Source organism: Hyla sarda, chromosome 1 (genome assembly GCF_029499605.1).
Source record: "Hyla sarda isolate aHylSar1 chromosome 1, aHylSar1.hap1, whole genome shotgun sequence".
NCBI classification, from domain to species: Eukaryota; Metazoa; Chordata; class Amphibia; order Anura; family Hylidae; genus Hyla; species Hyla sarda.
In genome coordinates, this window is record NC_079189.1 from 288,407,982 (window position 1) to 288,431,713 (window position 23,732).

The following is a 23,732-nucleotide window of genomic DNA, read 5'->3' on the forward strand; positions in this document are numbered from 1 at the left end:
CTTTAAAGGAGTACTCCGGCACGCACTTTTTTCCTTTTATCCCGTCCGGGCTGCAAAATAATAGAAAACACACTTTCTCTTACCTGCTAACGAGCCCCCGGAGCTCCGGTACACTCCGGTACAGGTGTTTGGTCCCCGGGCTGTATTCTTCTTACTTCCTGTTAGCCCGGCACGTCACACGGAGCTTCAGCCTATCACCGGCCGAGGCAGGACATCGCTGCGGCCGGTGATAGGCTGAAGCTCCGTGTGACGTGCCGGGCTAACAGGAAGTAAGAAGAATATAGCCCGGGGACCGAACACCTGTACCGGAGCTCCGGGGGCTCGTTGGCAGGTAAGAGAAAGTGTGTTTTCTTTTATTTTGCAGCTTGGACGGGATAAAAGGAAAAAAGTGTGCACCGGAGTACTCCTTTAATCTTTCCTAGTAAGTTTTATCCTGCAACCCATGTACTAGTATAGTATCTCTTTTCTGAACTCTATATCCTTCTGGAGATATGGCCTCCAGTACTGCGCACAATACTCCAAGTGAGGTCTCACTTGGGCGGTGCTTAATGACGTCACCGCTGCTGTTCTCTCACAACAAGACCCAGCAGGAAGCAGCAGCAGTGACGTCACTAAGCTCCTCCCATGCCCCAAGCTGGGTGCCCGGAGCGGAGCTAACGGAGATTACCGAAGATCTCCACCACGGAATGGGACAAGGTGAGTACCGTTGTCATCAGTGTCACCTACACTATCTGTCGGTACCGACAGGTTAGTGCAGGTGACACTGGTGCCAGATTTCCTTTTAATTTTGTGTAAGTAAAAGTAAGTTATAATTTTGTATACGGGTTCTATTACATAGGGTGATTATTGGCCAAATAGGTCATTAAGGCAATGTTCAGAGCATAACTAACTCCGCCAGGTAACCACCGGGTCATGACAGATTATTGAGGCCGCAAACCATATTGATGTGATTATTATGGAAGATATAAATTACTCAGAACTGGGGTATAGATTATCAAAGATAATAATAAATTATTATTATTAGATTATTATGGAAGATATAAAATGAAAAACTGAGACCTGTGGATTTCATGAGGGAGACATGTTTTGTCTATAGCTTAAGATAGTTACAAAGTTACATAGTTCATAACCAAAGACCAGAGTCCATCAAGTTCAACCTATATCCCATTTGTGTCCCAATGGTGTGGATCCAGAGGAAGGCAAAAAACCCTTATGAGGCTGATTCCGATTGCCTCATACTAGGGGAAAAATTCCTTCCTGACTTCAAATATTGCGATCAGAATGAATCCCTGAAAGAATGTTCTGTCCATATAAATCTAGTATCCATAGCCTGTAATGTTCTTACTCCAGAAATGCACCATGAGCATTTCCTATGGCAGAGAGTTTCACTGCTTTTACAGTAAATGCTGGTGTAAAAACCTTCTTTCCTCTAAATATAAAAGTTGCCCCCTTGTTATAGATACAGTCCTAGGTATAAATAGATGATAGGAAAGATCTCTGCACTGCCCCTTGAGCTCCCCTCCTTATAAAAGCTGATCAAGTTAGTTTGATAGGAACTATCCCTCATGAACCCATGTTGATATGAAGTCATACATTGTCATTGAAATACTCCAATAAACCCTGCAAACAATTACATGCAATGAAAGGTAAAACAAATGGCCTATCGACCCCTTTTTGAATACTGGCACCATATTTGTTATGTGCCAGTTCTGGGGAAAAGACTGTGTTACTATAGAATCCCTACATTTAAGAAAAAGAGGTCTGTCTAACATGTAACTTAACTCCATTAGAACACAGGTGAATGCCATCTGGGCCTGGTGATTTATCTAGAATAAGGGGTTCAGGTTTATGGGGAGCTGGGCTCTACGGTAGGGATGGGCTGCACCTTAATGGGGCAGGTGCAGCTGAAGAAAGAGCCACAATGGCTTTGAAACGTGTTGCATGTTTAATATATTTCAATAAAATATACCTGTTGGAAAATATTCCAGTATATGTCTCATACCATTGGCAGCGCAATCCAGCTTCCATTTCCTTATCCTGCAATCTTCTCCAGTATCCACACATCTGCGAGTCACTGTGGGAAGCCGCAGCAGCTGCTTCTAGTCTAATTGGGTCACGTATTATTAGAGTGTTGTCCCTCAATTTAAACAACACAGTCAGGTGATTGTGTCCTCTACATACGTTGTAACTATCACCCGTATCAGGGATTCCACACAAGGGAGCGTTCCTCATGTTTGTTTTTATACTAAAACAGGATGGCAGTGAAGGAGCAGAAAGTAATAGGCAACAATTATAGATTGTGATAAGGAAAAATAAAATATATATATTACACTTTCTTCTCCACTGTATTCCCATAGGAAAATGAAATGGCAGATAAAATACAGCAGTATAAGGTAAACACCCCAGTACATGTCACCTGTCTAGGAAGAAGTACAGTGCCGCATCTTTAGCAGCAAGGCTTGTTCCTTGGACTGGCGCATAGCCAAGGAGGTGCCAGGATTCAAAAAGGGGCCATACAATGACCAAAGGAATTATAGGCCTGTTAGTTTAACCTCAATAAAAGAGATCAGGAGAGGTCTGGATGCATTTATGGAGAGTAATAACATTACAGGTTATGGATACTAGATTTATAGAGATAGAATGTTGATCCAGGGATAGTCCACAGCCAGTTTTGTAAGCCAAGTCAGGGCAGGTGCAGATTTGCCTCAGTTAGTGCATTTGCACCAAAAGATGCGCCAAAGTTGCACATCATAAATTCCTGGCTGCTGCAAAACTTTGCCGCAAAAAATCATCACGCCAAAGAACAGAAGAAAAATACGAGGTAAAATTATTCATAAATTCCCCTTATGTTAGAGATGATGTATGACCAGGCAAAAGGGGGTAAAAAGAGCTTGATTTACACACACACACACACACACACCATGGGGGAAATAGGTAGGTAGTTGATTTACACAGCCCTTTTTTTCTAGATGTTATCTCAATAGAATAATTTATTGCAATTACTCAAGTGCATAAAATATCAACCAATCATTTCTAACAGCAAGCGGAGGTACTACCAATTACACAAAGCCAGGGGAATTTGGAAGATGCATACGACCAGACTGAGACCTCTTAAAATGCTTTAGGTTTGTCACAATATGCGCCCTATATTTTTGAAACAGCAATACGACTTTTAACCTCATCTAAAATGGTGATTTTATAAGGTAACTCCATAAGCTACAAGCTAAAGGAGTACTTCGGTGGAAAACATTTTTTTTAATTAACTGGTCACAGAAAGTTAAACAGATTTGTAAATTACTTCTATTTAAAAATCTTAATCCTTCCAATACTTATCAGCTGCTGTATGTTACAGAGGGAGTTCTTTTCTGACTGACCACAGTGCTCTCTGCTGACACCTCTGTTCATGTCAGGAACTGTCCAGAGCAGGATAGGTTTGCTATGGAGATTTGTTCCTGCTCTGGGCAGTTCCTGACGTGGACAGAGGTGTCAGCAGAGAGCACTGTGGTCAGACATAAAAAAAAATTCAAACAGAAATGAACTTCTTGTGGAGAATAGAGAAGCTGATAAGTACAGTAAGGATTACGATTTTTAAATAGAAGTAATTTACAAATCTGTTTAACTTTCTGGCACCAGTTGGACTAAAAAAAAAGTTTTCCACAGGAGTACCCCTTTAATTCTTGCTGCATCACCAAACTTACGAGAGAGCGTAATGTGCATCTGTATTTCTATTTTGTTCTTGTTTTAAAAATATACAAAAAAACGTGGCATTTAAAAGAACAACAGTATTCCAAAATATAACAACAAAGAAACACAGAGAATCTTGCAAGAATGCTGGACATTTTCATCACTGAAAGGAGTAATCCTGCTGCACTTTTCCACACCTAGGAAAGGCTGGTGTGGAATTGCGCCTTTGGGCAGTGTGTTACGCCTCAATTTGCGCCTCTTACGCAAAGGCGCAAGTAAAGAATTCCTTACCATGGCATAAAGTGTAGTGATGAGCGTGATAGGCCATATTCGAATTTGTGATATTATGCGTGTATACCAGATATGTATAGTTTGCGCTATGTTTTACTAATTAAAAAAAATTCGGAACTTTTTCTCATTTTTATTTAAATTGGCATTTTCTGATACCTGTAGCTTTTTTTTCACATACAAGGCTGTATGAGGGCTCATGTTTTGCGCAATAATCAGTTTTGTTTTTTTAACGGTACCATTTTGATATTGTTCTGACTTTTTAATCGCTTTTAACTTTTTCTGGGATATTATAAAAATTGCAACTCTATGGTTTGGTATTTTAATTTTTTTTTACATTTATGTAATTTACCGTACCGGATACATAATGTTATATTTTAATTGTTTGTACAATTACGCATGCAGCGATATCAAATATGTTTATTTTTATTATGTTTATATGCTTTTATATAGGAAAGAGGGTGATTTGAGCTTTTAATATGGAAGGGGTTAATGTGTGTCTTTTAAACTTTTATTAAAACCTTTTCATTTTTTTTACACTTTATTAGTCCCTTAGGGGACTTTTAGGAGGAATCATTAGAATCCTCATACAGATCAATGGAGGTCCATAGAACTTCATTGATCTGTGTGCTCTGCGATCCATTGATAGAGCCTAGTCCAGCCAGGCTCTATCAATGACCGATTCACGGACAGCAGGGATCTACCTCTATAGTGGATCGCCCTCCGGCTACCTCTATAGTGGATCGCCCTCCGGCTGCCACTATAGTGGATCGCCCTGTAACACAGTACGAATGCATATGTAGGGGTCTTCAGTTCAAACATGTGTTTAGCTCCTGCTAATCTGGATTGCATATGGACATATAAATGTCATGTGTGTCAGGAAACAGTGATGTACTGTTTATAGAGGATGGCATACTACACATCTTCTTACATGTTTTTTTTATTTTATTTATTTGATATAGCTTGAATTATGCTTTGTTGCCACCTACAGGTTTATTATTTTATTAGAAAGAACTTAATTGATATGATTTTTCCTTATACATGTACATTGTACTGTACTTGTTTTAAAGTCCTACCCAAAGAAAAATGGAGCTATTTACACAAAGATGTCACATGAAAAATATAATCTTTTTTAATACAAAAGTTTAATAAACAATAAAAACATACGTTTAAAATCCAGGTGGCAATAACAGATGGCGGCAGCCTGGGACATATAGAAATTATGGGCATGTGTGCATAATGCATGAAAAAGCAGTGGGAATGATGGTAATTATGTGGACTGTATCTGGAGAAAATGCAATGCAAACCTGATAAATAGTAATGAAGATATTGGAAATAGCTATATATTGCTAACTATAGGGGATTGCATGCCATTCATAAAGGAATAAAAAAGTGCAAAGTGGATGAGTCAATGATTTGAACAAGCTAGATGAGAAAATAGCTCCCACAAAGCAGAATACTGACCATGCTGTAGGAGACCAAATGTCCCCAAATGTCCCAGGATGCTGCCATGGGGTGTTGCATTCCTACTTGATTTTAAACGTATGTGTTTATTATTTATGAAACTTTTGTATTAATAAAGATTATATTTTTCACCTGACATTTTTTTGTGAATAGCTCCATTTTTCTTTGGGTAGTATATGTCAACAGGAGTCTATGCCTTAGGCAGTTTCTTTTACACATAGTTGGGGGAAGTCATCAGTCTCAGCCTGATATTTTGTACCTTATGGTAGCTATTATGTGTGGCACTTCATGGTAGCCATTAGAGATGAGCGAAGTTACAGTGATTCGATTCATCACAAACTTCTCGGCTCATCAGTTGCTGACTTTAGCCTGCATAAATTAGTTCAGCTTTCAGGTGCTCCGGTGGGCTTGCAAAGGTGGATACAGTCCTAGGAGACTCAGCTGACTGTGGGGGTGAAAGTGCAGATCCCCCCGCTCTGCCCGCCCCTAGAAGTCCGGGCAGAGCGGGGGAAGATGACCCCGAGAGCTGCGAGGGCCAATGTGGCAGGGGGGACATACCTGAGGACTGGGGCAGGCAGCGGGGAACGAGGACCGGTGGCAGGCAAGTGGAGGAGGCAGCGGCGGCATCAGAGGCAGCAGTGTAGATCGCTGTAAAGTGATCTTCACTGCTGCTTCTAGGAGTTTAAAAAATACAACTCCCAGCATGCCCAGACAGCCTTTGGCTGTCCGGGCATGCTGGGAGTTGTAGTTTTGCAACATCTGGAGGACCACAGTTTGGAGACCACTGTGCAGTGGTCTCCAATCTGTGCTCTTCCAGATGTTGCAAAACTCTCAGCATGCCTGGGCAGTCTGGGCATGCTTGGAGTTGAAGTTTTGCAACATCTGGAGCGCTACAGTTTGGACACCACTACACAGTGGTGGTCGGCTGTCTGGGCATGCTGGGAGTTGTAGTTTTGCAATAACTGGAGGCACACTGGTTGGGAAACATTGTCTGTTTCCTAACTCAGTGTTTCCCAACCTGGGTGCCTCCAGCTCTTGCAAAACTGTAACTCCCAGCATGCACTGAATGACCATGCATGCTGGGAGTTGTAGTTTTGCAACAGCTGGAGGCACATGGGTTGGGAAACACTGAGTTAAGTAATAAACTCTCAGTGTTTTGTAACCAGTGTGCCTCCAGCTGTTCCATAACTACAACCCCCAGCATGCACAGACAGCCAAAGGCCATGCTGGAAGTTGTAGTAGTATGCCTCCAGCTGTTGCATAACTACAAGTCCCAGCATGCCCTTCTGCTGTCACTGCATGCTGAGAGTTGTAGTTTTGCAATAGCTGGAGGTTGTACTCTGTACATTCACATGGGCGGGGGTTTAAAGTGCAGCTCAAACTCCCAGTGGGAAACTCGCTGTGAACCCCCTGCCTGTGTGACTGTACCCTAAAAACACTACACTACACCTACACAAAATAAAGGGTAAAACACTACATATACACATACCCCTACACAGTTCCCTCCAACCAACCCCCCTCCCCCCAATAAAAATGAAAAACATCTGGTACGGCACTGTTTCCAAAATGGAGCCTCCAGCTGTTGCAAAACAACAACTCCCAGTATTGCCAGACAGCCATTGACTGTCCAGGCATGCTGGGAGTTTTGCAACAGCTGAAGGCACCCTGTTTGGGAATCACTGGCGTAGAATACCCCTTTGTACACCCCTATGCAAATCCCTAATTTAAGCCTCAAATATGCATGACGCTCTCTCACTTCGGATCCCTGTCGTATTTCAAGGCAACAGTTTAAAGCCACATATGGGGTAGTTCAGTACTCGTACTTCCGAACTGCCTACCAAATTTTGGGGGGCTTTTTCTCCTTTTCTCCCTTATGAAAAGGTAAAGTTGGGGTCTACTCCAGCATGTTAATGTAATTTTTTTAATTTTTTACACTAACTTGCTGGTGTTGCCCCATACTTTTTTTTTTCACAAGAGGTAAATGGAAAAAAAAGACCCCCAAAATTCACAGCGTGTGCACAACAGGTCTCAGGAGTGAGAGTGCCATGTGCATTTGAGGTGATTTGCACAGGGGTGGCTGATCATTACAGCGGTTCTGACATAAAGACAAAAAACAAAAAACCACCCACATGTGACCCCATTTTAGAATCTACACCCCTTTAGGAACATAACAAGGGGTATAGTGAGCCTTAACTATCCACAGGTGTTTGAAGAATTTTTGTTAATTTTCACTAAATGCTGGTGTTATCCCAAATTTTTCATTTTCACAACGGGTAATAGGAAAAATGTCCTCTATAATGTGTAACCCCATTTCTTCTGTGTAAGGAAATACCCCATATGTGGATGTAAAGTGCTCTGCTGGCGCACTACAGGGCTCAGAAGAGAAGGAGCACCATTGGGCTTTTGGAGAGAGAATTTAGCTGGAATTGAAGGCCATGTGCATCTACAAAGCCCCCATGGTGCCAGAACGGTGTAAATGCCGAAATTCGTGGTTAGCTTTTCGAATTTTCACGCTCAACACTACTCCCAGTCACATCAGCTTTCTACTGCAGGGAGAGAGGGACAGAGAGCATTGTGTGTTGCACAGAAAAGCTTTTTTACAGTAGCGATTCACCTCAAGCCCAAATCCAGTCTAGAAGCACTGATAGGGAAGCGAGTGAGATAGAGAGAGAAAGTGCAATTTTGGGTGTAGTACACAGCGACTGTGTGCTGCAGCACTGGTGTGTACAACAACTGAAAAGCTAATAGCAGCCAGCCAGTTAGGGTGTGCAGAGTACTAAAAGCATATTGACCTCTGCCAGATAATCCGGATCTCGCTTCTATCGTGGCGCTCACAGCAGTTGGCCCAGCAGGCACAGCAGTTGAGCCAGTTATCTGCCATGATGCAGCAGTTGCTAACTGCTCAGCAGCAACCATCACAACCACAGCCTCCTCCTCCTCCAGTGCTGCCTCCCGCTGCTGCCATCTCCTCTGGAACTAAACTCCGCTTGTCTCTTCCAGAGAAATATGAGGGGGGTCCCAAATCCTGTCTGGGTTTCGTGACTCAGTGCTCCATGCACATTGAACTCATGGCGGAACAGTTCCCTACAGAGCAAGCAAAGGTGGCCTTCGTCATCAGTCTCCTAACTGGAAGGGCTTTGGCCTGGGTAACTCCACTTTGGGATCGCAGTGATGCTCATAAAACCAATCTCCATGCTTTCCTAACGGAATTACGGGGAGACTTTGAAGAACCTGCCCGAGCCTCCTCCTCTGAGACGGCGTTACTGAATCTTTTGCAGGGCAACTCCTCTGTGGGCGAGTATGCCATTCTGTTTCGTACCCTGGCATCAGAGTTATCATTGAACATTGAAGCTCTTTGCGCCACCTTCAAGAAAGGACTATCCAGTCATATCAAGGATGCCCTTGCTGCCTGGGAATTGCCTTCTACCTTAAATGATCTTATACAGTTGGCATCCCGGATTGATATCTGTTTCTGAGCGACGTGGGGAACTTCACCAAGAAAGGGAGTCTGCACGACCTCAGCATGGCACCTGTCTTCCACAGTCTGGCACCTGTCTTCCAGCAGCCACAGCGGAGGCTATGCAAGTGGATCGGTCTCGCTTGACCCTGCAGGAAAGAACTAACCGATGAACTGAGAATCTATGTCTCTATTGCGCCAGTGTTGATCATTTCCTAAAAAAATTGTCCTCTAAATCCACAGTAACAGGGAAATGCTCGCACCTAGGGTTTGTGGGAGAGGCCTCACCAGGTGTGAATACCACCTCTCCAGGCTTAAATTTGATGGTCCAGCTTTTTCTACCCTCCAAAGAGATTGTCTCTGTTCTTGCCTTCCTGGACTCTGGTTCTGTGGGAAATTTTATTGATGCCTCCTTAGTACATAGGTATCATCTTCCTGTTGTTAAAGCCCTTGTACATCTCTATGGTCAATGGGGAAAGACTGGACTGTACTGTGCTGTACCGCACTGAACTGTTGTCTATGCAGGTCGGACTCTCGCATAAGGAGAAATTTCTTTGCATTCCCTCATTGTACTTCTCCTCTCCTGCTAGGCCTTCCATGGTTGCAACTCCATGCCCCGCAGCAGGATTGGAAAACGGGAGGGGTTCTTCATTGGGGACCGCATTGCAAGAACCATTGTATTCAAATTTGTTTGATTAAGTTGAAACCATCTTCTTGTCCTCTGCCCGGCTTGCCTTCGTTCCTACAGGACTTTGCTGATATCTTTAAAAAACAAGCTGAAGTCTTACCACCTCATCGTCCATATGATTGTCCTATTGACTTACTGCCCGGCTCCACCCCTCCCCGAGGGAGAATCTACCCTTTATCAGTCCCTGAAACTCAGGCTATGTTTAGTTACATCCAGGAGAATCTTCAGAAGGGGTTTATCAGGAAGTCCTCTTCCCCTGCCAGAGCCGGTTTCTTCTTCGTAGAAAAGAAAGACGGGTCTCTGCGACCTTGCATCGACTACCGAGGCTTGAATAAAATTATGAAAAAGAACCGCTACCCACTTCCTTTAATCTCTGAATTATTTGATCATCTCCGGGGTGCCAAGATCTTCTCTAAACTAGATCTTCGTGGGGCCTATAATTTGATTCGTATACGATAGGGGATGAGTGGAAGGCTGCGTTTAATACTCGTGATGGACATTTCGAGTATCTGGTGATGCCATTTGGACTCTGTAATGGTGCAGCAGTCTTCCAGGAGTTTGTCGATGACATTTTTCGTGACCTCCTATACACTCCTGTGTTGTTGTCTATTTGGATGACATTCTCATCTACTTGACCAATCTCTACACTCATCGTTCTCACCTCCGCCAAGTTTTACAGCGCCTCCAAGATAATAATTTCTATGCAAAACTTGAAAAGTGTACTTTTGAAAAGACCAGCCTTCCGTTTCTGGTGTATATTGTTACCAGTCAAGGTCTACAAATGGATCCTAATAAGTTGTCCGCTGTACTGTACTGGCCTTGACCTTCTGGCTTGAAGGTGATTCAACGCTTCCTCGGCTTTGCCAATTATTATCGGCAATTTATTCCACACTATTCCACCTTGGTTGCCCCCATCGTCTCTCTTACCCAGAAAACTGCTATTCCGAAGGATTGGACTCCTGAGGCCGAAGAAGTGTTCAAACAGTTAAAATCCGCCTTCGCTTTTGCTCCTGTGTTGTCATGACCCGATCCAGTCAAGCCATTTATTTTGGAAGTTGATGCTTCTTCTGTTGGTGCAGGTACAGTTTTGACACAAAAATCATCCAAAGGAAAAACTGTTACCTGCAGCTTCTTCTCTAAGACTTTCTCTCCTGTAAAGAGAAATTATACAATTGGAGATTGTGAGCTTTTGGCTATTAAGTTGGCCTTGGAAGAATGGCGTCATCTCTTGGAGGGCTCTGTACATCCACTTACCATTTATACTGACCAAAAGAACTTGCTATATCTACAGACTGCCCATCGTCTCAACCCTCAACAGGCTCGCTGATCTCTGTTCTTCTCCAGATTTTTTTTTATTCACTTCCGTCCAGTAGAGAAGAATGTAGATCCTCCGAAGTACATGACCAAGAATCTCACCATCAACATATTGTACCTCCTAATCGTCTCATTTCCGCAGCACCAGCAAGTCTTCAGCACCTGCCTCCTGGGAAGACCTACATTACTCCCCGCCTAACACTCTGAATCTTGAAATGGGGTCATTCCTCTCTGTTGGCCGGTCATGCCAGTATACGTAAGTCCTTGCAGCTCATCTGCCGACAGTATTGGTGGCCAACTCTAAAACAAGATGTCATTGACTTTGTTCGCTCCTGTTCAGTCTATGCCTGGGACATGTGCCCATGCCGGGCTTACCATCTGCACCGCAGCTTGCTAAGCTATTCCTTGGTCATATCTTCCGTCTCCATGGATTTCCTACTCATATTGTCTCCGATCGGGGAGTCCAGTTCGTCTGGAGGGCCCTCTGTTTTCGTCTCCAAGTTAAATTGGACTTCTCCTGAGCTTACCACCCTCAATCCAATCAAAACAGGATGACCGTGAATTCAGGAGTTCGTCCGGCGCAGAGAGGAACCATCAGGAAGCCAAATAAAATCAATGGATTTATTAAATGCAATGCGTTTCGCTGCTCATGCGCAGCTTCATCAGGCTTAATAAGAGAAGGCTGGTAACAGATATATATATACCCCCAGGAGTTAACCATTAGAGTACTTTTTGAAAAGGTTGTTGCATAAAGTTACACCACAGAATATCCGTACCTTTAAACCATATTGCTTCCCCTGTAAAAAAAAGTCGCTGCCTCTGCTGCGAATGGATCATCCAAACTGACACTTTTTCTTCCTATTCCACACAACAAATATTTAAAATAAAAGATTCATTAAATTGTGACACCACTTTTGCTATTTATCTATTAACTTGTGGTTGCGACCGCCAATATGTCGGCCACACCACACAAACTGTACGCTCCAGGATGAAAAAGCACAGATGGAACATAAAACATGTTTTTTTGTTGCACAGTTTGTCCCGACACTTCACTCTTCACCATCAAAAAAATACTGAAACATTGAAATTAATCATTTTAGAAACTATCCCCATTCATTTACCTGATAGAATACAAAGATTAAACAATCGTGAATCTTTCTGGATTCACAAATTACATACTTTACACCCTCAAGGTTTTAATGAATGTATCGATACAGTCAAATAATCCGATAAATTAGGGTCTTTAACCCCTTAAGGACGGAGCCCATTTTCACCTCTAGGACAAAGCCCTTTTTTGCAAATCTGACCATTGTCACTTTAAACATTAATAACTCTGGAATGCTTTTAGTTATCATTCTGATTCTGAGATTGTTTTTTCGTGACATATTCTACCTTAACATAGTGGTAAATTTTTGTGGTAACTTGCATCCTTTCTTGGTGAAAAATCCCCAAATTTGATGAAAAAATTTTAAATTTTGCATTTTTCTAACTTTGAAGCTCTCTGCTTTTAAGGAAAATGGATGTTTCAAATAATTTTTTTTTGGATTCACATATACAATATGTCTACTTTATGATTGCATCATAAAATTGACGAATTTTTAATTTTGGAAGACACCAGAGGGCTTCAAAGTTCAGCAGCAATTTTCCAATTTTTCACAAAATTTTCAAACTCGCAATTTTTCAGGGGCCAGTTCAGGTTTTGAAGTGGATTTGAAGGGTCTTCATATTAGAAATACCCCATAAATGACCCCATTATAAAAACTGCACCCCCTAAAGTATTCAAAATGACATTCAGTAAATGTTTTAACCCTTTAGGTGTTTCACAGGAAAAGCAGCAAAGTGAAGGAGAAAATTCAAAATCTTCATTTTTTACACTCGCATGTTCTTGTAGACCCAATTTCTGGATTTTTACAAGGGGTAAAAGGAGAAAATATATACTTATATTTGTAGCCCAATTTCTCTCGAGTAAGGACACACCTCATATGTCTATGTAAAGTGTTCGACGGGCGCAGTAGAGGGCTCAGAAGCGAAGGAGCGACAAGGCGATTTTAGAGAGTACGTTTTTCTGAAATGGTTTTTGGGGGGCATGTCGGATTTAGGAAGCCCCTATGGTGCCAGAACAGCAAAAAAAACACATGGCATACCATTTTGGAAACTAGACCCCTTGAGGAACATAACAAGGAATAAAGTGAGCCTTAATACCCCACAGGTGTTTCACGACTTTTGCATATGTAAAAAAAAAAAAAAAATCACTAAAATGTGGGTTTCCCCCCAAATTTCACATTTTTGCAAGGGTTAATAGCAGAAAAGACCCCCCAAAATTTGTAACCCCATCTCTTCTGAGTATGGAGGTACCCCATAAGTGGACCTGAAGTGCACTGCGGGCGAACTACAATGCTCAGAAGAGAAGGTGTCATATTTGGCTTTTTGAGAGCAAATTTTGCTCGGGGGGCATGTCGCATTTAGGAAGCCCCTATGGTGCCAGAACAGCAAAATAACCCCCACATGGCATACCATTTTGGAAACTAGACCCCTCACAGAATGTAATGAGGGGTACAGTGAGCATTTACCCCCCACTGGTGTCTGACAGATCTTTGGAACAGTGGGCTGTGCAAAATTTTTCATTTTCACGGACCACTGTTCCAAAGATCCGTCAGACACGTGTGGGGTGTAAATTCTCACTGCACCTCTTATTACATTCCGTGAGGGGTGTAGTTTCCAAAATGGGGTCACATGTGGGTGTGTTTTTTTTTTGCGTTTGTCAGAACCGCTGTAACAATCAGCCACCCCTGTGCAAATCACCTCAAATGTACATGGCGCACTCTCCCTTCTGGGCCTTGTTGTGCGCCCCCAGAGCACTTTGCGCCCACATATGGGGTATCTCCGTACTCGGGAGAAATTGTGTTTTTCCCTTTTACCTCTTGTGAAAATGAAAAGTATAGGGCAACACCAGCATGTTAGTGTAAAAATTATTTTTTTACACTAACATGCTGGTGTAGACCCCAACTGTTCCTTTTCATAAGGGGTAAAAGGAGAAAAAGCCCCCCCAATTTCTCCCGAGTATGGCGATACCCCATATGTGAGCCTATTATCTTGCCTTGAAATACGACAGGGCTCCAAAGTGAGAGCGCCAATGCGCATTTGAGGCCTGAATTAGGGACTTGCATAGGGGTGAACATAGGGGTATTCTATGCCATTGATTCCCAAACAGGGTGCCTCCAGCTGTTGCTAAACTCCCAGCATGCTTGGACAGTCAATTTCTGTCCAGAAATGCTGGGAGTTTTTGTTTTGCAACAGCTGGAGGCTCCATCTTAGAAACACTGCCATACAATACGTTTTTCATTTTTATTGGGGAAGGGGGGTGGTGGGGGATCAGTGTACGTGTGTATATGTAGTGTTTTACTCTTTATTTTATGTTAGTGTAGTGTAGTGTTTTTAGGTTACATTCACACTGGCGGCGGATTACACTGAGTCTCCCGCTAGGAGTTTTAGCTGTGGTGAAAAATTTCCCGCAGCTCAAATTTGTAGCGGGGAACTCACTGTAATCTGCCGCCAGTGTGAATGTAGCCTGTACATTCACACGGAATGGGGGTCAAAACTACAACTCCCAGCATGCACTGACAGACCATGCATGATGGGAGTTGTAGTTTTGCAACAGCTGGAGGCACACTGGCTGGAAAACCTTGAGTTAGGTTCTATGACCTAACTCAGTATTTTCCAACCAGTGTGCCTCCAGCTGTTGCAAAACTACAACTCCCAGCATGTACTGATTGCGGAAAGGCATGCTGGGAGATGTAGTTATGCAATGGCTGGAGGCACGCAAGTACAACTCGCAGCATGCCAAGACAGCCTTATGCTGTTCCTGAATGCTGGGAGTTGTAGTTTTGCAAGATTTAGAGGGGTTCAGGTTGTAAATCACTGTCCAGTGGTCTCAAAACTGTGGCCCTCCAGATGTTGCAAAACTACAACTCGCAGCATGCCCAGACAGCAAACTGCTGTCTGGGCATGCTGAGAGTTATAGTTTTGCAACATCTGGAGGGATACAGTTTGAGACCACTTAGTGATCTATAACCTGAACCCCTCTAAATATTGCAAAACTACAAGTCCCAGCATGCCCACACAGCAAACAGCTGTCTGGGCATGCTGGGAGTTGTAGTTTTGCAACATCTGGAGGGCCACGGTTTAGAGACCACTGTAAACTGTGGCCCTCCGGATGTTGCTAGGCAACAACTCACCTAGCAGGACCTGGAAGTATTGCTGCCGCCGCCGCCGCCGCACGTGGGGGAGGATCGCGAACGGGGATCCGGGATCCAGGTAGGGACCATCGGCGCCGACCTTCCCTGGACTGTTCCCCCGTTTTGCCCGGACACCGATAGGTGGGCAAAGCGGGGGAACCGAACTTTAACCCCCCCTCCCCCGGTCTGCTATCGGTCGGCTGACCAATAGCAGGGATAGGAGGGGTGGCACCCCTGCCACCAAACTCCTATCCCTTTATGGGGATCGAGGGTGTCTCGGACACCCCCGATCCCTCTTATTTTCCGGGTCACCGGGTCACCAGTGACCCGTATGACCCGGAATCGCGCAGATCGCAGGTCTGAATTGACCTGCGATTTGCGCGCATCGCAGTCATGGGGGGGTCTCAGGACCCCCCTCGGCGATGTGCCGGGATGCCTGCTGTTAGATAACAGCAGTCATCCTGGCCCGATCACCGCTACCGGTGACGCGGCGCTCCCGGAACCCCGAGACGTACATGTACGTCGCCGCGCGCCAAGTGACACTTCGCGGCGCCGTACATGTACGTCGCTCGTCGTGAAGGGGTTAATTTCACATTTTTCCCAATAGATTAATCTCTAAAATATTATATCAATACCCGTTTTTGAGTTGTTCCTTCTGTGCTGTTCATCCTGGAGCGTCCTATTTAGGATATTGTCTCCTTATTTCTCACTTGTTCATTGAAATTGGTTTATAGGTATGCCTTCTGTTACATTTTATTCTTATTATCTTGTCTTTCTCTACTAATGTCTATTATTATTATCTATGCCCTAGTATTCAGGTTCTTCTCTCTTCTCTTCTTTCCTTTTTGTATGCAGAAACTTATGTATGTTTATTATAGTTTCCTGTCTGCAAAGGTTGATTCTATAATATGTTGTCATCTTTCTAAGAGTGTTCACACCTCGCGTCTTGGCCGGGTGCTGTATTCAATACCGCACTGGTTATTCTATTCTATTTCCTTTTCTTTTTCCACTTTTTCTAAATAGTATTCACATGTTGCTTTCGGGCCAGTTGCGGTATGTAATACCGCACTGTTCATTTTATTTTATTTGTACTGCTACTGCCCATATGGATAGTGCAGACATATACAATTCAATTTTTGCCTTCTGAACTAATACGTATGGTATCTTATAGGTCCATGTGCCTTTTTCTCTATACTATATATTTTGAAGCAATATCCAACGTGCGTTGTTGAATGCCGCACCGGTGACCAAGTGGTGTGATTGCCTGAGTCGCATGTGGGGTATATTCACACCACATGCGATAATCATAGGTTTAATGCGATTTTATTGTTTTCCGACATTATTGTTTTATCTTTGTGATTGTCGTTTGTCTATTTATATCTATTACTTGTTTTTTGCATATTGTCATATTCATATGTATACATGTAACTTTATGCAACAACCTTTTCAAAAAGTACTCTAATGGTTAACTCCTGGGGGTATATATATCTGTTACCAGCGTTCTCTTGTTATGCCTGATGAAGCTGCGCATGCGCAGCAAAACGCGTTGCATTTAAGAAATCCATTGATTTTATTTGGCTACCTGATGGTTCCTCTCTGCGCCGGACGAACTCCTGAATTCACGGTCACCCTGTTTTGATTATACTTCTACCCAGGAGGGCTGCACTGGACCTTCATTTACATTTATTCTGCATTTTACCTTGTTGTGTGTGGGCGCACAACCAACTTTGGTAAGCGGCCTGGGAATTACCGTCCCCCACCCCCACTAACAAGATCTGCTGATCCCGCACATGAGGCGCCTTCCTCCCTCTCTCTAGATTACCCTCAATCCAATGGACAGGTCGAAAGGGTGAATCAGATCCTGGGGGACTATCTTCGTCATTTTGTCTCTGCTCGCCAAGACGACTGGGCCAATTTACTACCTTGGGCCGAATTTTCTTACAACCATAGGGATTCTGCCTTGCGGCGGGCTCTAGTGAAGACCAGCGGCACCTTAGACTCCGCTCCTTACTATGATCCATGTCATCAGCCACACAGGTTAGAGGATCCACATCCAGCTCCGTTACATGTACATCTAACATCTAAGTGGTGTACTATTTTGTTCTTGTTAAAGTCTTAAGGGCCTAGATACTGTGAAAGGCCAGGCAAAAGTACACACCTGCTGGTGTTGTAGACAAATACTGTTTTAAGCGTACTGGAGCGCATTGTCCTCCCCTCATAAGTGCATACCACATACATACATCTAAGTGGTGTACCATTTTGTTCCTTTTAAAGTCTTAAGGGCCTTGATACTGTGAAAGGCCAGCCAAAAGTACACACCTGCTAGGGTTGTAGACAAATACTGTTTTAAGTATAGTGGAGCATATTGTACTGCCCTCATATACGCACTAAGTATGTCAGGCAGAGAAGTGCCAGGACGTGCACAGAGGAGTGGCAGAGGCCTAAATTAATCAGGAAGAGGTCACAGCAGACTAGTGGCGAGTGGCAGAAGGAGTCGCAACGAGAAGCCTGAGCTCCCGGTATCAGCTAGCGGTTCTGTCTTGACCAGCAACCCATCAGCCGCCATCGATTTGTTAACACAGTCATCCACTTCATCGCAAGTGACATCTGACACCCCCAGTTAACAGTCGGTGGGTTCCTCAGACACAACCCCCAGTTGGCATAGCCCAGGAGCAGTCAATGTCCTCCCATTGCCTCTGTCCTATGCTGTTCCCTGCCCCACAGAAGTATCTTATGCTGTGGGTTCAGCACCACTATTTAGTGAGGATGATATACTAAAGGACAGTCAGCAGCTACTGCCCAACAAGAAGTGAAGGAGACATCCGCCGCTTTCTCTGCTAGGTGGGCAAGTAGTGATGAAGAGAGTGTCAAGAGAGGTGGTGTTGCAAGCATTCATCCTCCTGAAGCAGACACTGTTGAGGAATCTGAGGAGGACATCAGTGACGTGCAGACACAACTCGATGATGATGATGAAGCCGATCACACTTGGGAGCTGGGTGCAGAAGGGGCTTCATCATAATCCGGAGAAGAGGGTTGCAGGTTGCCCGTGAGGCAGCAGCTGAGCCAGCAAGGTGGTAGCATGGTTGGCAGTCAGCAATGGTTGAACAAAAATTTGTAGGTTTAAAAATGTCCTCCCCTGACCCCTATAACTTTTTAATTTTTGGTGTTGGATGAAAAGTAAAAAAGTTACAGCTGTCGGAAAACGGGAAAAAAAGAATTTTGCTCAGAAAGGAAAATAGAACATGAAAAGCTATATAAAATGGGTATCACCATAATCGTAACGACCCACGGAATAAATTTACCGCACAGTAAATCCCATAAAAAAATAATTTTTTAAATGCCAGAAATTTTCCAGTTTTTCACAATATTTTGGAGTTTTTCACAAAAAGTGAACTACTGATATGAATTACAATATGTCACCTCAGAATCAATCCGCTCAGAAAAAGCATTCTAAAGTTATAACCATTTAAAGAGGCAAATTAAGTCAAATTTAAAAAAAGAGCCTGGTCATTAAGGTAAAAAATGAGTCTGTCCTTAAGGGTTTAAGGGTTTGAATAGAATTGTTGCAGAACGTACCTTGACTGATGAGCCATCAGGTCCATCCCATGGCTGACATGCAATAAAAATGACAAAGTTACAGTCCAATAAGTAGCTTTCACCAGTCAATGGCATTGGAAAGTGTTGTCCACTTTGCAGAGTGGTTTGATGTCCAAAAACTGCTGAGAAAAGGTTTGAGAATTTATCGCCTCCTTTATTTTTTAGTCCTTTTGTTACGTTTAAAGAGTCAAGATGTGGTCTGGTGGAAGGCAGAGGAGCTACAAATGCATTTGCCTATAAATAAAAAATAAATACAAATCCTGATTATTTGCATTTTTGACATTTTCCTAGTTACCATTTGCAAAATGTCATACCTTTTTTCCCATTAACAGGTGTTTAGTGCATTTTACTTTTTTGTTAAGAAAAAAGTGGGACAAATGTTTAAAATGCTATGAGATAAATGAGCCATTATATTTTTATGTGACCATGGTCTAATGTTGTGGGGGGGAAATGGGAGAGGGGGTTTTATTAAGGGTGGTGTAGGTGAATGTCTTTTTACCCTTTTAATTTGTGGGGTGATAATGGGGGAAATTTATCAAAATTTATATATTTTTTTAAATGAAAGAAACAATCTGATTGGTTGCTATTGCCAACTGCACCACTCTACACAGGTTTTGATAAATTTCCCCCAATGTGTATGTGCACCAAATTTATTAAATGGTGCAGGGCATATGATAAATATGGTGCTGGTACACATATTTTTTTTACTTCAGTACTTAAAGGTGTACTCCAGTTGATTTTTTTTTTGAGTTTTTAATTTTTTTCCCTGTCCACAGTGCTCTCTGCTGACACCTCTGTCTGTATCAGGAACTGCCCAGAGTAGGATAGGTTTGCTATGGGAATTGCTCCTGCTTTGCACAGTTCCTGAAATGGACAGAGGTGTCAGCAGAGAGCACCGTGGACAGAAAAATAAAATCCAAAAAGAAAATAACTTTCTCTGTAGTATATAGCAGCTAATAAGTACTGGAAGGATAAAGATTTTTTTTTAATAGAAGTAATTTATCAATCTGTTTAACTCTCTGGCACCAGTTGATTAAAACCAGAGTACCCCTTTAACTTTGTATGGTGCCTCCTTGGGGATGTTTTCTGCTACTTTTTAGCCTGTGAGCAAGTGTGCGACTTTTTAGCAAAAGTCACAAAAAATATCCCTACAACAGCAACTGAGACAAATTATGCAAAAAAGTAACACCACAAAAACAGGGTGAAACCAATGATAAATTCACCCCATGGGGAGCAGCAGTTCAGCGGTAAGTATTGCTTTTAGTCTAGTATCCAGGCTTATCTTACTGATATATTATAACAAACTACAACTGTGATTCTAATAATTCCCACAGACATTTAAAGGGGTTATCCAGGAAAAAACTTTTATATATATATATATATATATATATATATATATATATATATATATATCAACTGGCTCCAGAAAGTTTAACAGATTTGTAAATTACTTCTATTAAAAAATCTTAATCCTTTCAGTACTTATGAGCTTCTGAAGTTGAGTTGTTTTTTTCTGTCTAAGTGCTCTCTGATGACATGTGTCTCGGGAATCGCCCAGTTTAGAAGAGGCTTGCTATGGGGATTTGCTTCTAAACTGGGCGGTTCCCGAGACACGTGTCATCAGAGAGCACTTAGACAGAAAAAAACAACTCAACTTCAGAAGCTCATAAGTACTGAAAGGATTAAGATTTTTTAATAGAAGTAACTTACAAATCTGTTAAACTTTCTGGAGCCAATTGATATATAAGAATACGTTTTTTCCTGGATAACCCCTTTAATTGCAGCCTGATATTAGTCCTTCACCTCTCTGTTGAATAATGTTACTTTAAAGCATCAACATTGGGTTCTTCTTTTGACTTTTTCTAGGCCAGTCCAAAACTTTGAAACAAAACTCTTAGGCCGGGTTCATCTACAGAATTTCCAACCGGAATTCGGCTACATGAATGTAAAATGCAGATGGATGGGCTTTCCGTTAACTTATTCATACTGCAGAATTTTCTGGGCGGAATTTCCGACAGAAAATTCTGATCAAATAACTCTGCAAGAACATTAAACCTGCTCAATGTTCTGGAGGAATCCGTGCAATAGACATTGCCGTCTATCGGGACGGCAATGTCTGTGCGGCCTTAGCGCTGACTGATTTTAGTCAGACTCGTGGGTTTGAACCAAAAGGGTAGATTTCCACTAGTTTTTTGTCAGCATTTCCTGAAAAACTGCCCCTGCATTTTCCTGAATTTTTGGGGGATTTTTGCTTTTAGCTATGTACAAATGGTGAAATTTCCAAGTGGAATTCCAGAGGAATATTCTGCTCGGAAATTCTGCTGATTTTAATGGGATTCTGCAGCACACAGGGAAATCTTGATTTCAGAGTCCGTGAGTGCATCCCACCATGTCGAGAAGGTGGTTGGGTGCACTCACAGATCCCCCAGGACTTCTCAGTCCTTATGAATTGTTTGTACAAGTAGTATATATCAGAGATGTACATGTAAGATCAATGCTGACAATTCTGCTGAAATTACACTGATAAAACAATATAATAATATAAATAATACTGACTATACAGTATAATGTACTATGTAGCCAACCATTCCATTATAGCTATACATTATTCATACTGCTAGATTATTACAGACAGGCTTACTTTTTTATTTTCAAGGTTTCCGAGGCTCACTATGAGCTGGAGTACAGCTGCTGTTTTTTCTATTGATCTTCCTTTTTTCCTACTACTTTCACTGTCTCCATCCTTATGGACCCCTTTATCACATGAGGCATATCTTTTCACTTCGTTTTCACTGCTGTCTTTGTCTTTAATACTTTGAGACATAACCTTAGTTTTGTCTTCACCTTCTGCCTTGCTGTTTTTGTTTGCAGAGCCAGAAATGAAGACACAACAGTCAAATTTCTTTTGTACATCATCTATTAGGTTTTTCCCTTGGTTCTTAAAAAAACTTGTTGCCCCATACTTAGTGATACAAAACTTTTCAACATGCTTCTGCATCAACTTTTCGAGTACACGTTTAGATTTTTCCACCTCTTCACGTGGTCCCATCAAGGTTAATGTTTGACCTCCGGCTCTTATAATCTGTACCTGTTCTGATAATGGTCCAAGGTTAAACCTTTTAAGCAAATCCTCTAGTTTTTCTTTGAAACAATCATCCTTCAAATAAACTTCCTCTTTAACAGATTGTCTGTGATGTAAGAGATGTTCGCATTCTTTCAAAGCTTTGTTCACGTCTTCAGTAAAACCCGCAATGGTGAGGATTAGATCATCAGTGTTATCATCATCTTGAAGACTTATTTGGATATGTATGTCATCCATCAACTTATCCCACAGCTGTTTCCAATGTTGTGATGATACAATGTCTTTCTCATTTGCCTTGATTTTCATACTACCATGCCGAAGATGTTTTAGCAAGATAGACTCTGCTTGGGAAAGGTGATTTTCAGAAGGAGCATATAGACAGAGTCCTCTGGGAACATCCAGAATCACCTTGCCTTCAGGTAAGTCCCCAAATAATTTTTCAGAAATATCTTTACTGTTCCAGGAGTTAAGGAAATCTGCGTTAGCTTTTGACACTTCAATTTTCCGAAATGTAACTGAACTTATTATATTCTTGATCTCATCACGTGCAGCTCTCATGTGTGATATATCTAATTTACTGGACAATATTAGTTCCCTGTTTTCACAACGAACTGTTAAAGATTGATAAGCCTGACATACTACATAAATCTTATCCTTGACTACTTCATATTGAAAATTGCTGTCCAGGGGAACAAAAGTCTCCCCCAGGCCTGTGTTTGCTGAAGGTATAAATGATTCCATTACACTTGTGGAATTACCTGATAAGAAAGAAAAAAAACATTACATATATTAAGGAATGTTGGTCACTTCACCTTTAGACAAGTTGGTGCTAATAACTATCATATATAAAAAAAATACTCACTATGTAATAAATCGTTATAACCAATTAAAGACAAAAAGCAACCATGAAAAACTGCCGAGTTACTATAATGCAGGGAAAGCCAAAGAGACACAGATTCCAACGAAATCACATTCACTCAAAGTAAGGACACAAATAGCCAACTACACTACCCTACACACAAGATTGTCCAAAGTGTAGTAGGATCAGCACAGGATGGTCTCTTGTGCAGTGCACGATATCCACCAGCTTGCCAATGCTGGATTCAGATACAAAGTCCCCATTCCAGGATACAGCACCAATCATGAGGACCGGTTAAGTGCAGGCTAAAATACTTTATTGCATCAGAGAATACAAATGCAACGTCTTGGCTAGTGAGCCTTTCTCAAGATGCTTGAGAATGGATCACTAGCTGAAATATCGCATTTTATACTCTGATGCAATAAAATATTTTAGCCTGCACTTAACCGGTCCTCATGATTGGTGTTGTATCCTGGAAAGGGGACTCTACACACAAGATAGCAACAATTTACCAGGGCAGTTTAGAGTCACAAGAGTTTGTTGTCGGCATGTGACACTACAGGTCTTAGATGAAGCATTTGCCAAGGCTCTACCAAAAAGGTGTGCCAGGTGACTGTGCAGAATACGACAGGCCTTGCATGACACACCCTAGCCTCCAGGATGCTGCCGCTGAATTGGGAAAGCTGCACTGCAATTGGCATTCCTCTCTCCAGTGGACAAGCCTCTATCCCTTATTGAATAATCCCACATTTATGTACAGTTCATTGACGCTTACATAATAGACAGGTCCCAGGCCTACCAAAACTCATGGACCAGACATAGGTCAACTTGGCTGCACACATGGACTTTCTTTTCTCGGCCTTCTGGTGCCAGGACAGTCCTTTTTATCTGTTACACTTGACATCACCCTTTAACATTGCATCACAACACCAATGCCCATGTCAATCTTTAGGTGTATTCACATCTCGGATTGCAGCATCCAGATACAGCTGGAGAATTTAAAAAACGCCTCCTGCTATATCGCTGCTGGATCCACATCGTACCGTATTGATTTCAATGGGCCG

At 42.4% G+C, this 23,732-nt stretch overlaps 1 protein-coding gene across 5 annotated transcripts in view; it reads right to left on the minus strand.

Moving 5' to 3' along the window:
- Window positions 1-23,732, minus strand: part of LOC130369520 (protein mono-ADP-ribosyltransferase PARP14-like) — a 95,578-nt gene that overhangs the window by 51,930 nt on the left and 19,916 nt on the right. For all 5 annotated transcript variants that reach the window (XR_008892804.1, XM_056574885.1, XM_056574877.1 and 2 more), the window contains exons 4-5: window positions 21,369-22,567; window positions 18,707-18,961 (exon numbers count right to left, since the gene is read on the minus strand). Coding sequence is in view for 4 of the 5 variants with exons in the window: in XM_056574885.1 (XP_056430860.1) it covers window positions 18,707-18,961; window positions 21,369-22,567 (1,454 nt within the window). In the remaining variant the exon portion in view is untranslated. The remainder of the gene's footprint in view (window positions 1-18,706; window positions 18,962-21,368; window positions 22,568-23,732) is intronic.